The 13024-nt window shown below is 34.4% G+C and overlaps 1 protein-coding gene across 1 annotated transcript in view; it reads left to right on the top strand.

Moving 5' to 3' along the window:
- Window positions 1-1293: 1293 nt before the first annotated feature.
- The window catches only part of LOC111760565 (uncharacterized), a 187817-nt gene continuing 176086 nt past the window's right edge, over window positions 1294-13024 (top strand). The window contains exons 1-3 of the mRNA XM_071210908.1: window positions 1294-1344; window positions 2625-2678; window positions 3271-3375. Coding sequence (XP_071067009.1) covers window positions 1320-1344; window positions 2625-2678; window positions 3271-3375 — 184 coding nt within the window. The 5' untranslated portion in view covers window positions 1294-1319. The remainder of the gene's footprint in view (window positions 1345-2624; window positions 2679-3270; window positions 3376-13024) is intronic.

Below are 13024 nucleotides of genomic sequence, written 5' to 3' on the forward strand. Positions count from 1 at the left end.
TGTACTTCAAATGAATGTAAACATACAGTATATATTTTTGTATCTGACTTCATTCAACATGAGGTCTTTTAGAGTCATCCATGTGGGTGCATATATTAGTCTTAATTGCTTTTCATTGATGCTTAGTATTCCATTATCTGAATGTAGCACAATTTGTTCATACTCCTATTTAGGGATGTTTGAGTTATTTCCAGTTTAGGCTATCATGAATGTCAGCCCTGAACATTTGTGTATGTATCTTTTTTGGACTTTTATCTTCATTTCCTTGGATAAATACCTAGGAATAATGACTGGATCTTAGAGTGACAAACTGACAAACTAGTCTCCAAAGGAATTGTAGCATTCTGTACTTCCAAAAGTAACAAATGAGCATTCTAGGTGCTCCCACATCCTTATCCAACATCTAGTGTTATCAGATTTTATTTTCAAATATTTTAGTGTGTGTAAAATGACATTTTATTGTAATTTTAATTTTATTTTCCCTGATGACTAAAGATGTTAAGGACATTTTTGTGTGGAAATTGACCATTTATACATATTCTTTTTTGGGCATTTTATTGGATTACCTTATTGTTTATTTTAGGAGTCTTTTATAAATTCTCATATATCTTATATATCCTTTTTCATGGGTATGTATATATCTCTATATATGTAATATATGTGTATATATCCATATATATGTAATATATTCTATATTAATATAGTGTGCTATAATATAATATTATAGTATTATAATAGTATAATAGTATGTTAGAATACTATGTAATATAGTGTTATATGATAATAAATGCTACCTTATAGTATACTATAGTATGCTATAATAATATAATACCATAATAATACAGTATGTTATTATATATAGTATATAAAAACATAATTGAAATAATATTGATCCTGTATACTACAACCTTGTTAAATTCACTAACAAATTGAAGTAGTTTTAAAAATATATATTCCATAGGGTTTTGTACTTACATTATATGTCTTCTGCCAATGATGACATTTTCACTTCTTCCTTTTCAGTATATGTAATGTTTGTCTATTTTTCTCTCCTTATTGTGCTGGCTAGGATTTCCAATGCATAATGAATAGAAGAGGTAATAGTGGACAAGCTTTGTCTTGTTCTTAATCTTAGGGGAAAGGAGTGGAATGTTTCACCATTGAGTATTATCCTACCTATATGTTTTTTGTAAATATCTGCCTAGACTCTATTTCCAAACTTACATAATATATTTTCTATGACTCCTTTTGATTATCTGCCTCTCAATTATGGATTTTCCTGAAAAGAGGCTGAAAAGAAGATTGATTTAAATCAATTGATGGATGCAGTGAAAACTGTGACAGGTTAGTGAGAGAATACTCTGTATCTAAGATCCTAATTTTTTACCCTAATTTTAATTTGTTGAGTTATTCCTATAATGTATTTATTGTTTCCTTTACCATTTGTATTGTGGAAATATTTTATCTCTAGAGTTTGGATTTAGATTATCTATATTTAGCAATAAATTTTCAGTGTAATGTCATGATGGCATTTTCTTTACTCTTTGACATTTTGCCAGTGCTATACTTCCTCATGCATGACTGCAGAAAAACAATCTAATCAGAGGTACAAAATAGGTTCACTAAAGATAAAAATATGTAGGTGATCTCATAATAAAAAGAATGTTTGAAAAATAAATTTGATCACTTATAACAATATCACTAAACAATATCATTACCAAGAGACAGTTAAACCTCATTTATATGTACTTATCACTATTATTTTAATTACCCCATTTTACTAGGGATAAGAAAATAAATTTTATTTCCAAGATGGTTAGTGATAGAGATGTGTGGGTCTCATTGTACCTCTGCTTTTCATCTAGTGGCTGCAGTCAATGCAGGACAGGCATAGACGTTTGTGTGTGTTTGTAATTGAAATTCTTAGATTATTTTATAATTCTCATTTATTTATATTTCTACCTTTTGAAAGAGAAGAGTTTGATATTAGTGATACCAAAAATGTTCTGGAAAATATGGGACTAGAGCTCCCACCTAAAGAAAGAGTGGAGCTAATGCACAATCTGCCAGTTGATAGTAAGCATTTCAAATAATAGTATAGTGTTTAAGGGAACTTAGAGTTGTGCATGTTTTTGTGAGAACTTTCATAATTTAGCCACAGTTGCTGGCCGATTTAAAAAAATAATATCAAAAACTTTTAGCATGAATTTCTGATAGTTCTGCTTTACAAAGAAAGCCCAACTATGTTATTTAATTTTTAGTTTGTGAATAATCTACCCTATCCCTCACTAATTGTGACAGAAGGACAATGAATTGCTTATTATTTATTTTGTAACTAGTGAGAAGGTGTTCCCAAGACTAAGCTGGGAAGTATGAGAAAATAAATTGAATGGATGGGAGTGAACTAAAAGGGAAAAAAGGAAAAACTGAGAAAAAAAAAAAACATGAGTAGGTAGATATGTCATATTAAGAACTTTTCTCACTCTATAATTTTATTGTTTTGGGATTAAATCATAATATTTTAGGGAAAATCATGAAGTGTGCCTTTCTAAAATTATGGCTTTTAAAATTACAGTGTAATTTCCACATCCCTTCTTGTGATCCAATTTGTGCCTTTTTTATAGCTAATGGAATGGTACATCAGAAGAGACTGATGGATGATTTGAAATCCATTAAAGGTAAATGAAAGGCATAAGAGTAATGTATGTGACTGTGAAATCCTTTTGTTTTGTATTTACACAATTTTCTAATTATTAAATTGTGATTCCTTCCACCCTTTTAAAACACTGACACTGTATATATATATTTCTTCTAGAGATCTGAATATATCTTAGCAGACAATCCTGCATTTTCTATTATGGATACTAGTCCTACATTCTAGATATCTTACAATATTTGGCAGGGAAAAATTATCAGATACTTTGCCAACAATTAAAACAAATGGTAGAAATCAAAGCAAATCAGAAATTTTAGTAAGAGTGGAGAATCTGGGAGTTAAGAAAACAAAAGTTAACACTACTTATTTGTCAAACTCCTCAGATTTGTTTTCTCCTTTGCTGTAAATTGCTAAACAGATGTTCAATTGTTTGGCTAACAAAAACCAGATCAAAAGAAGATATTCTAATTCTACCTCTGATATTGACATTCTTTGTACACTTTAACAAGACCTTATTGGGCCTTAGTCTTTGGACATTATTATCATAATAATACCCTAGAAATAGTTAATATATAGTAATTAGGTTTTGCTCATATTTTTCTCTTTTTCTAAAGGAGGGATTGTTGATGTTGATAAAGTGGACACTCTTTTGGAAAACATGGAGATAAACCTCACAGAAAAGGAAACCAGTGACCTTAAACAAAACCTGCCAGCTGATGGTAAGCAGGGAAAATATATTTGAATTGCTCAGGACTGTCTGAGATTATGAACTTCCTTATAGGAACCTCTAAATGTGCTTATTTTGTACCAAAATGTTATTTCTAGAAGAACTTAGAGAAGCATATATGCTGACAGTAAATTAATTTTCTCTTGGTATTTAAAAATCTACATTTCAGCACTTTCTTTCATGTACCAATATTAGAATATTAGTATGTCTATTGTTAGACCTAAAGATTTAGAGAAAAGACAATTGTGAAGGACATGAAATTGAAGAAATTTAAAACCAGAAAGACTTAACGGAAAGAGAAAACATTGCTAAAAGTGGAAAAGTATTAAAATTATCTTCCTTCCATCAATTTACATAGACAAGAAAGAAAAAGAGGAGAGTTGTGGGATACATTTCCTATACCATAGACACTAGCAGAGTCTATCAGCTACAATGGGGGTTGGGAACCATGAAGCATACTGGCCAGAATATATGGAATCATCCCTGTATTTATGCAATTGCCTAGATTCTTACAATCTTGAGCCACATTACATGGTCCCAGTCCTATTTCCAGGCTTCAATTCCACTTTGATAAAATAGAAACAGACTCTTAATTTTAGCAAATACTAAATTAGAGCTGAAGTACAGTAAACCAAAGAAAAAAAAATTCCAAAATAAATATTAAAAAATAAAAAATGTTAACCTGGCTAAAATTTCAGTACAGCCAAGAAATGTGTACATAGAATAGTTCCTAACAACTTGCTAATCCCAGGTAAATCATTTGTTCCTATTATTCAGATGCCTTTTGGGTTACATCATTATCATATCTCCTTTTCTTCTTGTGCAGAATAGATTTTTTTCTAAGAAGTATTTTTGGTAATGAATTCTTCCATTTTCTGTTCCATACTTTTGATCCACCAATAAAGAACGTAAAGTACTCTTTATTAGCTTGTCTTTTCTCTAGGGTAATAAAAAAATACAAATCTAGATGTAAAGCCATCAACTTTCACACCAGAAAAATACTTTTTTAGCTAAAGAGACCCATGTACAGTTATAAAGGAATTGCTTATTTATGGTGTTAAAACAGCTTTTGTGGAGCTAAATTTTAGGGAAAAGATTTGTAGCCTTATTGAGACTACGATCATCCATAGGACTTACCTCCTATTATTGATTCTTCCTGACCGACATTTGAAAATAAAATAATAATAATTATTATTGCCATTATTATTATTATGCAATATCAGCTAAAATGCATAGGAAGTCTGTGGTTAAAAGATATACATGAAGTAAAAATAGATATTTGGGAAAGAACAGAATAATTAAAATTTATAACTAAATTATTTTAACCATTGCTCATGCATGTTATAGACATCAGAGACTATAACATTGGGTTTGAGACTAAGAAGAAACTTCCTAAGGGATTAGGGTTTGGGCCTAAGTCTCCCAGAAAGTGGCTCAGGCTGGTAAACTCTTGAGCTACTCTTCCAGGCCACAGGTTTCCTCTTTGGGTAGATATGTAGATATATTAGAGAAGGCAAAGTTTAGCCAAATCAAGTATTGCCCAATAGAACTAGCAGTTTTTCCATACTTTCCTGGTCTATAATTGCTTTTAATATAGGAATTAAATTTGACCTACTCTGCATTGATAGGTGTATAACAGAGTAACAAAGATTCTTCTCATACAAGATTTAGCAAATTATAATTACTCTTTTGTTTTGCTTGCTTTTTTGCTTGGGCAACTTTCCTGATAGTAGGTAGAGACTCAATAAGTGTTTGTTCTATTATTTGGTAAATTTCTTTTCAATTTTTTATCGTATGATATTTCCTTGGAGTTTATGTTTTAAAATATTTATCTTTTATAAGTAAGTGAAAATCAAGAATATTTTTGTTATTAACAAAAGAGAAAACATTTTCCTGGTAGTATATATTGGAGGTGCTGAAAAAAATGCCTATTTGTAAGATAATTCTGTTTAATTAGGTCCTATTTCCAAGTTTTTATGAACATCTATTGAGAAACTACCATAAAAAATACCTGGTTTTAATGAAAGTGAGAGAGGTTGGCTTCAAAATTATTAATAATTTACTCGGGCAAGATAAGGAAATAAATAAGTCTACCCAGGCCAGTGAAAATGGCAGGAAAATATTGAACTGATGATAGTTATATTAAAATATCCAATTGATTGAAACAGTGTAGAATGGTGTACCAAATATAAATATTTTTATTTTTAGTAATTAGTTCTTTAAGATCTCTTAAAGAGAGATATCCATTGAAAAGAGAATACCTGAATCTCAAAACTCTGAAAGTAAAACTCAGTAAATCAAAATTGTATTGTTGAAACAGACTTATTGCTATAAATGTGATCTTGACTTGAATCTCACAGAAATGATATCATATTTATTACTTTTTTCTTCATGTGTCTTATGTTTTTGAAGGGGTAAAAGTAGGATGAAATTTCATAGCCAACAAATCTGCATGTCAGTGTCATATAAACATTTAATTTACATATTCTTATAGTTAATGAGAAGGTTGACATGAAAATGTTAACAGAAGGATTGAAACCTTTTACTGGTGAGTGATAAATTACATAAAGTAGATCTTTGTATTTATATTGATTTTATATATATATATATATATATATTTTTTTTTAAGATTTATTTTTATTTATTTCTCTCCCCTTCACCCCCCACCCCACCCCTAGTTGTCTGCTCTGTGTGTTCTCCTGTGACCGCTTCTATCCTTATCAGCAGCACCGGGATTCTGTGTTTCTTTTTGTTGTGTTATCTTGTTGTGTCAGCTCTCCATATGTGCGGTGCCATTCCTGGGCAGGCTGTACTTTCTTTCTCGCTGGGCGGCTCTCCCCACGGAGTGCACTCCTTGCGCATGGGGCTCCCCTATGTGGGGGACACCCCTGTGTGGCAGGGCATTCCTTGCGCGCATCATCACTGCACATGGGGCCAGCTCCACACGGGTCAAGGAGGCCCAGGGTTTGAACCGTGGACCTTCCATGTGGTAGGCAGACTCCCTATCCATTGGGCCAAGTCCGCTTCCTTTCAGTATACCTAAATGCATACATTGTAGCTTTATACATATTTATAATGAAACACTTGCTTTTAATACCTAGCATTTGTGTTTGCATTATCTGAGATTCTGATGTATTTTATTTTTTATTATTTTATTTTATTTTTTATCAGAGAAGTTGTAGGTTTACAGAAAAATCATGCATAAAATACAGTTCCCATATTGATTTATTTTAAAGTAGAGCAACATAGCTCTCTTCACCATTATCTAATGACCTCAAATTAGAATTTACACAGTAAATAGGAAAATAAAGCTTTGATAAGATACAAATATTTTTATTATTGTGTGTAGAAAATTACAATTTTCATATAAAAAGGTAATTATAGTAATTATAGGCAGAATATATAAATTTCCCATCTCTGTGACCTTACTGCACTGGCCAATTAGGACCCCAAATTTGTTGTCTGCTTTGTTCTCAATACAGTTTTCTCTTTATGAAAATTTACAGACTATGTTTAATATATGGTGTCATCTTAACTCCTTATACTTGAATATGTCTCTTTCTACCCTTGTGCTTCCTCAGATAACGGATGTTAACTTTAGGCAAGAAGGAATTTTTTTACCATTGTTTGGCACTATTTGATTGTTTAAATCTCCTAAAGCATTAACATTTCTGTCTTTTGGAAGTTAAAAAAGTTGATGTGAATGATCTGGAGAGAGTTCTGGAACACATGGGGCTTGAGCTCACAGATACAGAACGTATAAAACTGCAGAAGAAAACCCTGCCAGTTGATGGTGAGCCATATATATGTCACTGAGGCTTTCTAGGGAGGTTAGTTTGTAAGCCTGTGTGAAAACTTTATAATTTTACTTTTATTTTCTTTTTAAAAGTGCTGAAAATGATTAAAAAACATAAATTCCCCATCATTACAGAGCCAAAATTTTTTCCAGCCATAAGCACTGATTAGGTCAGGGCCCAAGAAAATGTCCCGTTTAGGTCACAGGCAGGTCTGAGTCATAAACAGGAAAATGGGGGGAACCATGGAGAGTAGGGGTATAGTAAAAGGAAAGAAAAAGACAAGTTAGAGAAGACAAAGGGGAAACAAGATAAGGGAATGTTTCCACGTAGAGCTCCCTCATAACTGCCTCAGTTACCAAACAATACATAGATTTATCATATTTAGACAATTTCTTTCTCTTGCCCTAGTTTTGTTTGATGAAGAAATTTGGTACATAATTTCAGGCACATCATTAAAATTTATCTAAATTATCTTGAAGTTACCCAATAACTAACTTTAGGAATACCTGATACGTGCTGTACCTTTATTGTTATAGCTGCTGGCAAGGTATTTCAGAATAGGTTACTGGATGGTATAAAATCTCTCCAAGGTAAGAAACATGAAAGCAAGTAAGTCTGAAATTCCCAAAATAAATAAATCTTAAAAAAAAAATTTACCATATGTAATTCACTGGTATTTAGCACATTTACCATGTTGTGCAACCAACTCCTCTATCTAGTTCCAAATTATTTTCATCACCCCCTAAAAGAAATCTCTACCCATTAAACAGTCACTCCCCATTCTGCTCTAGCAACTACTAATCTGTTTCTGACTCTATGATTTACCTATTCTGGATATTTCATATAAATGGAATCAGATAGTATGTGACCTTTTTATCTTGCTTCTTTCACTTACCATAGTATTTCTGCAATTCATCCACATTGTAGCATGGATCAGTACTTCATATCTTTGGGATTGAATAATATTCCATATAAGAATATAACACATTTTGTTTATCCATTTATTCATTGCTGAGCATTTGGGTTGTTTCCATCCTTGGTTATTGTAAATAATGCTGCTATAAACATTGGCATAAAAGTATGTTTGAGTCCCAGTTTTCAATTCTTTTAGATATATACTTAAGAGTGAAATTGCTGGATCATAAGATAAAAATTCCATTTTTTACATTTTAAGGAACCACCAAACTGTTTTACATAGAAGATACACCATTTTACATTCCTACCAGTGAGACTGAAAGGTTCCAATTTCTCTACATCCTCACCAACACTTGTTTTTTTTTTGTTTTGTTTTGTTTTGTTTTGAGGTACTGGGACTGGGAACTGAATCCCGGAACTTATATGCAGGAAGCTGGCGCTCAACTACTGAGCCATATTCGCTCCCCTGACTGGGGTTTTTCATGTTTGCTTCTTGTTTGTATTTTTATTTTGTTTTGTTTTAAAGAGGCACCAGGGGCCAAACTGGGACCTCTCAAGTGGGAAGCAGGCACTCAAATACTTGAGCCACATCTGCTCCCCACCAACACTTGTTATTGTCTGTTTTTTTAAGTAACAACCATCCTAGTAGGTGTGAAGTGGTATCTCATTGAGGTTTTGATTTGTGTTTCATCTGATGACTAATGTTGTCAAACATCTTTTAATTTGTCTTCTTTAGAGAATTGTCTGTTCAAAACCATTGCCCATTTTTAAAATTGGGTTATCTTTTTATTATTGAGGTATAGGAATTCTTTATATATTTTGGATTTTAGACCCTTATTACATACCTAATTCGCAAATATTTTCATCCATTATATAAGTTGTCTTTTCACTTTCTTAGAGGCAAGATGTTTTCATTTTTATTTAGTCCAGTAAATTTTTAATTTGGTTGCTTTTGCTTTTTGTGTCCTATTTAAAAATAAATTGCTAAATCCAAGGTCACGGAGATTTATCCCTATGTTTTCTTCTGTGAGTTTTATGGTTTTACCTCTTACATTTAGGGCTGTGGTCCATTTTGTGTTAATATTTATATGGTGTAAGCTCAGGGTTCATGTTGTCCCTGCACCATTTGAAAGGACATTCTTCTCCATTGAATTGTCTTGGCACTTTTGTTGAAAATCAGTTAGCCAAACTATGGGTCTATTTCTGGACTTTGAATTCTATTTCATTGATATATATGTTTATACTTATGCTAGTACTACATTGCCTTGATTAATGTAGCTTTATAGTAAATTTTGATATCAAGAATGTGAGTCTTGACTTCTGGGAAGATGGCAGAGTAGGTAGACAAGGTTCACTCTCTTACAAAACAATGGAGGAAAGAAGAAAGATGTCCAAGGTAGCTACTTTGGGTATCTGTAGACTAGGAGGATGTGGCACATTGTCCAGGATGTCCAGGGACAGAGGGATGATGAAGCCAAAATGAAAACCGTGAATTACTAGCCCCACTGCCAGGAAGAGTGCCCACCCCCCATGCTCAGGGAAAACAGCCTGGATAAAACCCTTGGCTCACTGCAGCCAACTGAGAGAGGAACAGATATCTTCCTCCCTGCGAAAAGGGAGGGTGTAGTGGAGAGCAGAGAGTGGTTTCTCTTCAGTGAATATGACCAGTTGAGCCTGCTTTGAATCACAGCTCTAGTAAGACCAGAATCATGGGCAAGTGGAGGTTGAAAGAGACATGTCGAAGTAAAAACTCACCAAAGAACTCCATCTGCTGGCAGGCTAAGAAACTGTAAGAAGAAAAAACACTCTTTGGACTTTATCATCCCAGACCCCTTAGATTGGAACTGTGCCCCATTAGCAGGTTCCTGGCCCTATTTTAATAACTTAAGCTAGGAAATGTTAAAGATTTAGAGTAAGTTTAACCAAAAATCAAAGACAAGACATGAAACAAAATCACTACGCAAGAGAGAGAAATTGGCTATCATAGTAAATTAACCAACATAATCAGAAGCCTAGACATCAGCAAAAAATTACAAGCCTTACTAAGAAACAAGAAGAGATGGCCCCATAAGACCAAATCACAAATCCTGATGAGACACAGGATTTAAAATAACTAATCAATGATAATCACATGCATCTCCAAAATTAATTCAAGGAGTTGAAGAAAAATATGATTAAAGAGATAGAGGATATTAAGAAGACACTAGGTGAATATAAAGAGCAATTTTAAAGCAAAGAAAAGTAGCATAGCTTATGGGAATGAAAGACACAATGGGTGAGATTAAAAATACATTAGAAGCATATAACAGCAGATTAGAAATAGCAGAATAAGTGAATTTGAGGACAGAACATCAGAACTTGAAAAAGACAGGAGAAAAGACAAGAAAACAATGGAAAAATTTTAACAGGGTCTCAGGAAATTGAATGACAGCACAAAACATGTATGTTATATGTGTCTCCAAAGGAGAAGAGAATGGAAAAGTGGCAGAAAGTATATTTGAGAAAACAATGACTGAAACCTTTCCTGCCCTTATGAAAGACATGAATAATATGCAAGAGGACAACACCCCAAACAGAATAAATCTGAATATAACTACTCTGAGGCACATACCATTCAGAATGACAAATGCCAGAGATAAAGAGAGGATTCTGAAAACAGCAAGAGAAAAGCTATGCATCACATACACAGGCTCCTCAATAAAACTAAGTGCTGATCTCTTAACAGAAACCATGAAAATGAGAAGGCAGGATATTTAAGGTTTTGAAAGAGAAAAGCTGCCAGGCAAGCATTCTGTATCTGGCAAAAGTCTCCTTTGAAAATGAGGGTGAGTTTAGAGTCTTCACAGATAAAGAAAAGCTGAGAGAGTATGTTACCAAAAGACCAGATACTAAAGGGAGTTCTGCAGCCTAAAACTAAAAGAAGAGGGCAAGAGACTTGGAGAAGAGTGTAGAAATGACGATTATTAGTAAGGATAATGTATTAGTCAGCCAAAAGGGGTGCTGATGGAAAGTACCAGAAATCTGTTGGCTTTCATAAAGGGTGTTTATTTGGATAAAAGCTCAGCAGGGTAGCAGAGACAGCTAAAGTAGATAGAAACCCAGGTATTGGTTCTCCTGAGGGCTTTGGAGACCCACAGGTTCTATGGTCATGGCAGATGGCTCTGGAGTTCAGGACCATGTCAGTTGGCCCTACTTTGGAATTTGTGTTCCTGAGTGTGATGGAGTGGGACTCAGATATGACCTTTCTACACATGCCTCTTCTGTTACTTTTACCAGACCTGTGGTTGGTGTTTGGGTTGGTGTATACTCAGGAGACCTGAATCTCTGGACTGTCCATGTGATAGCCAGGCCCTGAGCCTCAGCAGACTTGCAACTCCTACCCTCTGGTTTTTTGGACTTACCCTGGCCAGCTAACAGGGAGGTGAAAAAGATCAACCACCACACCAGGTAGCCAAGAGTGCCTACAGCTGCAAGCAGGAGAATTGCATCCATCATCCATGTGGAATTTAAGCCTCCTCTTGATGTAGAGGGGTACTGGACTTAATCATCACAGGGTCCACAGAGTGGAGGAATAGAGTATAGATTAGAATGGACTTACTGGTATTCTGCTGGGGAACTACTGTGATTAGTAAGGGAAGAAATTATAATATTGATGTGGAGAAAGTGGCTGCGGTAGCTGCTGATTGTAGGGAGAGGGAAAAGGAGATATGATGTGGGTGCATTTTCAGGATTTGGAGTTGTCCTAGGTGGTGCTGCAGAGACAGATGCTGGACATTGTGTGTCCTGCCATGACCGACTGGGTGGAATGGGGGAGAGTGTGAACTCCAATGTAGACCACTGTCCATGTGGTGCAGCAGTGCTCCAAAATGTATTCACCAGTTGTAGTGAATGTGCCGCAATGATGAAAGAGGTTGTTGATGTGGGAGGAGTGGAGTAGGGGGAGTGGGACGTATATGAGGACCTCATATTTTTTGAATGTAACATTTAAAAGAAAATAAAGGAAAAAAATCTGAAAAAAAATGTTTACAGTTACAAGGCCCTAAAGAGTCCAGCTGTCCTTTCTCACCAAATGTCTGTTGCCATGTGTTGAAGCAAGATGTCAGACGATGTCTATGAGAGTATCAGCAGTGGCTGGAAGGCTTGTTTCTTTGTGGACTCAGCTGCTATGGTCTCTTCCCAAGGTCAGTTGTAAGCTATCAGGCAAATGTCTCATTTTCCCAGGGCTGCAGGGTCCTCTTCCATGTCTATGGAGCTTGCTTCCTGTGTTCTCCCATATCTGCTTCTTTTGGGTGTCTGTTTATATAGCCCACCAAGGGGGCAAGGACTGAAGCCCGCACACCGTAATGATATAGTTGAATGAAGGCCCTAATCTTAACATAATTAAGTAAACGTAAAGCTTTTGAATTTAAATCAGTCAAAGGACATCATGCCCAGAGGAACAGACCATTTAAAACATAATATCTCTTTTTGGAATTCAAAAATAATATAAAATTGCCACAGGTAGTTTAAAGGGTAAAAAGACAGACAATAGTAAGATGTGACAATGCGAAGTCAAAGGATAAAGTGCACAGAGTAAGTAATGCCTTTAGAGTAATAAAATTAAACATTAATGAATTGAACTCCTAATCAAAAGCCATAGACTGGCAGAATGGATAAAATGTATGAGCCATCTATATGCTGTCTACAAAAGTCTCACTTCAGACCTAAGGACAAAATCAGGTTGAAAGTGAAATGTTGGAAAAAGATATTCCATACAAATAATAACCAATAAACATCAGGAGTAGCAATACTAATATTGGACAAAATAGATTTTATTTTTTTTATTTTTTATTTTTTAAAGATTTATTTTATTTCCCCCTCCACACACCCCCCCCCCCCCGTTGTCTCCTCTCTGTGTCCATTCGCTGTGTGTTCTTCTGTGTCCTTTTG

Source organism: Dasypus novemcinctus, chromosome 21 (genome assembly GCF_030445035.2).
Source record: "Dasypus novemcinctus isolate mDasNov1 chromosome 21, mDasNov1.1.hap2, whole genome shotgun sequence".
NCBI lineage: Eukaryota > Metazoa > Chordata > Mammalia > Cingulata > Dasypodidae > Dasypus > Dasypus novemcinctus.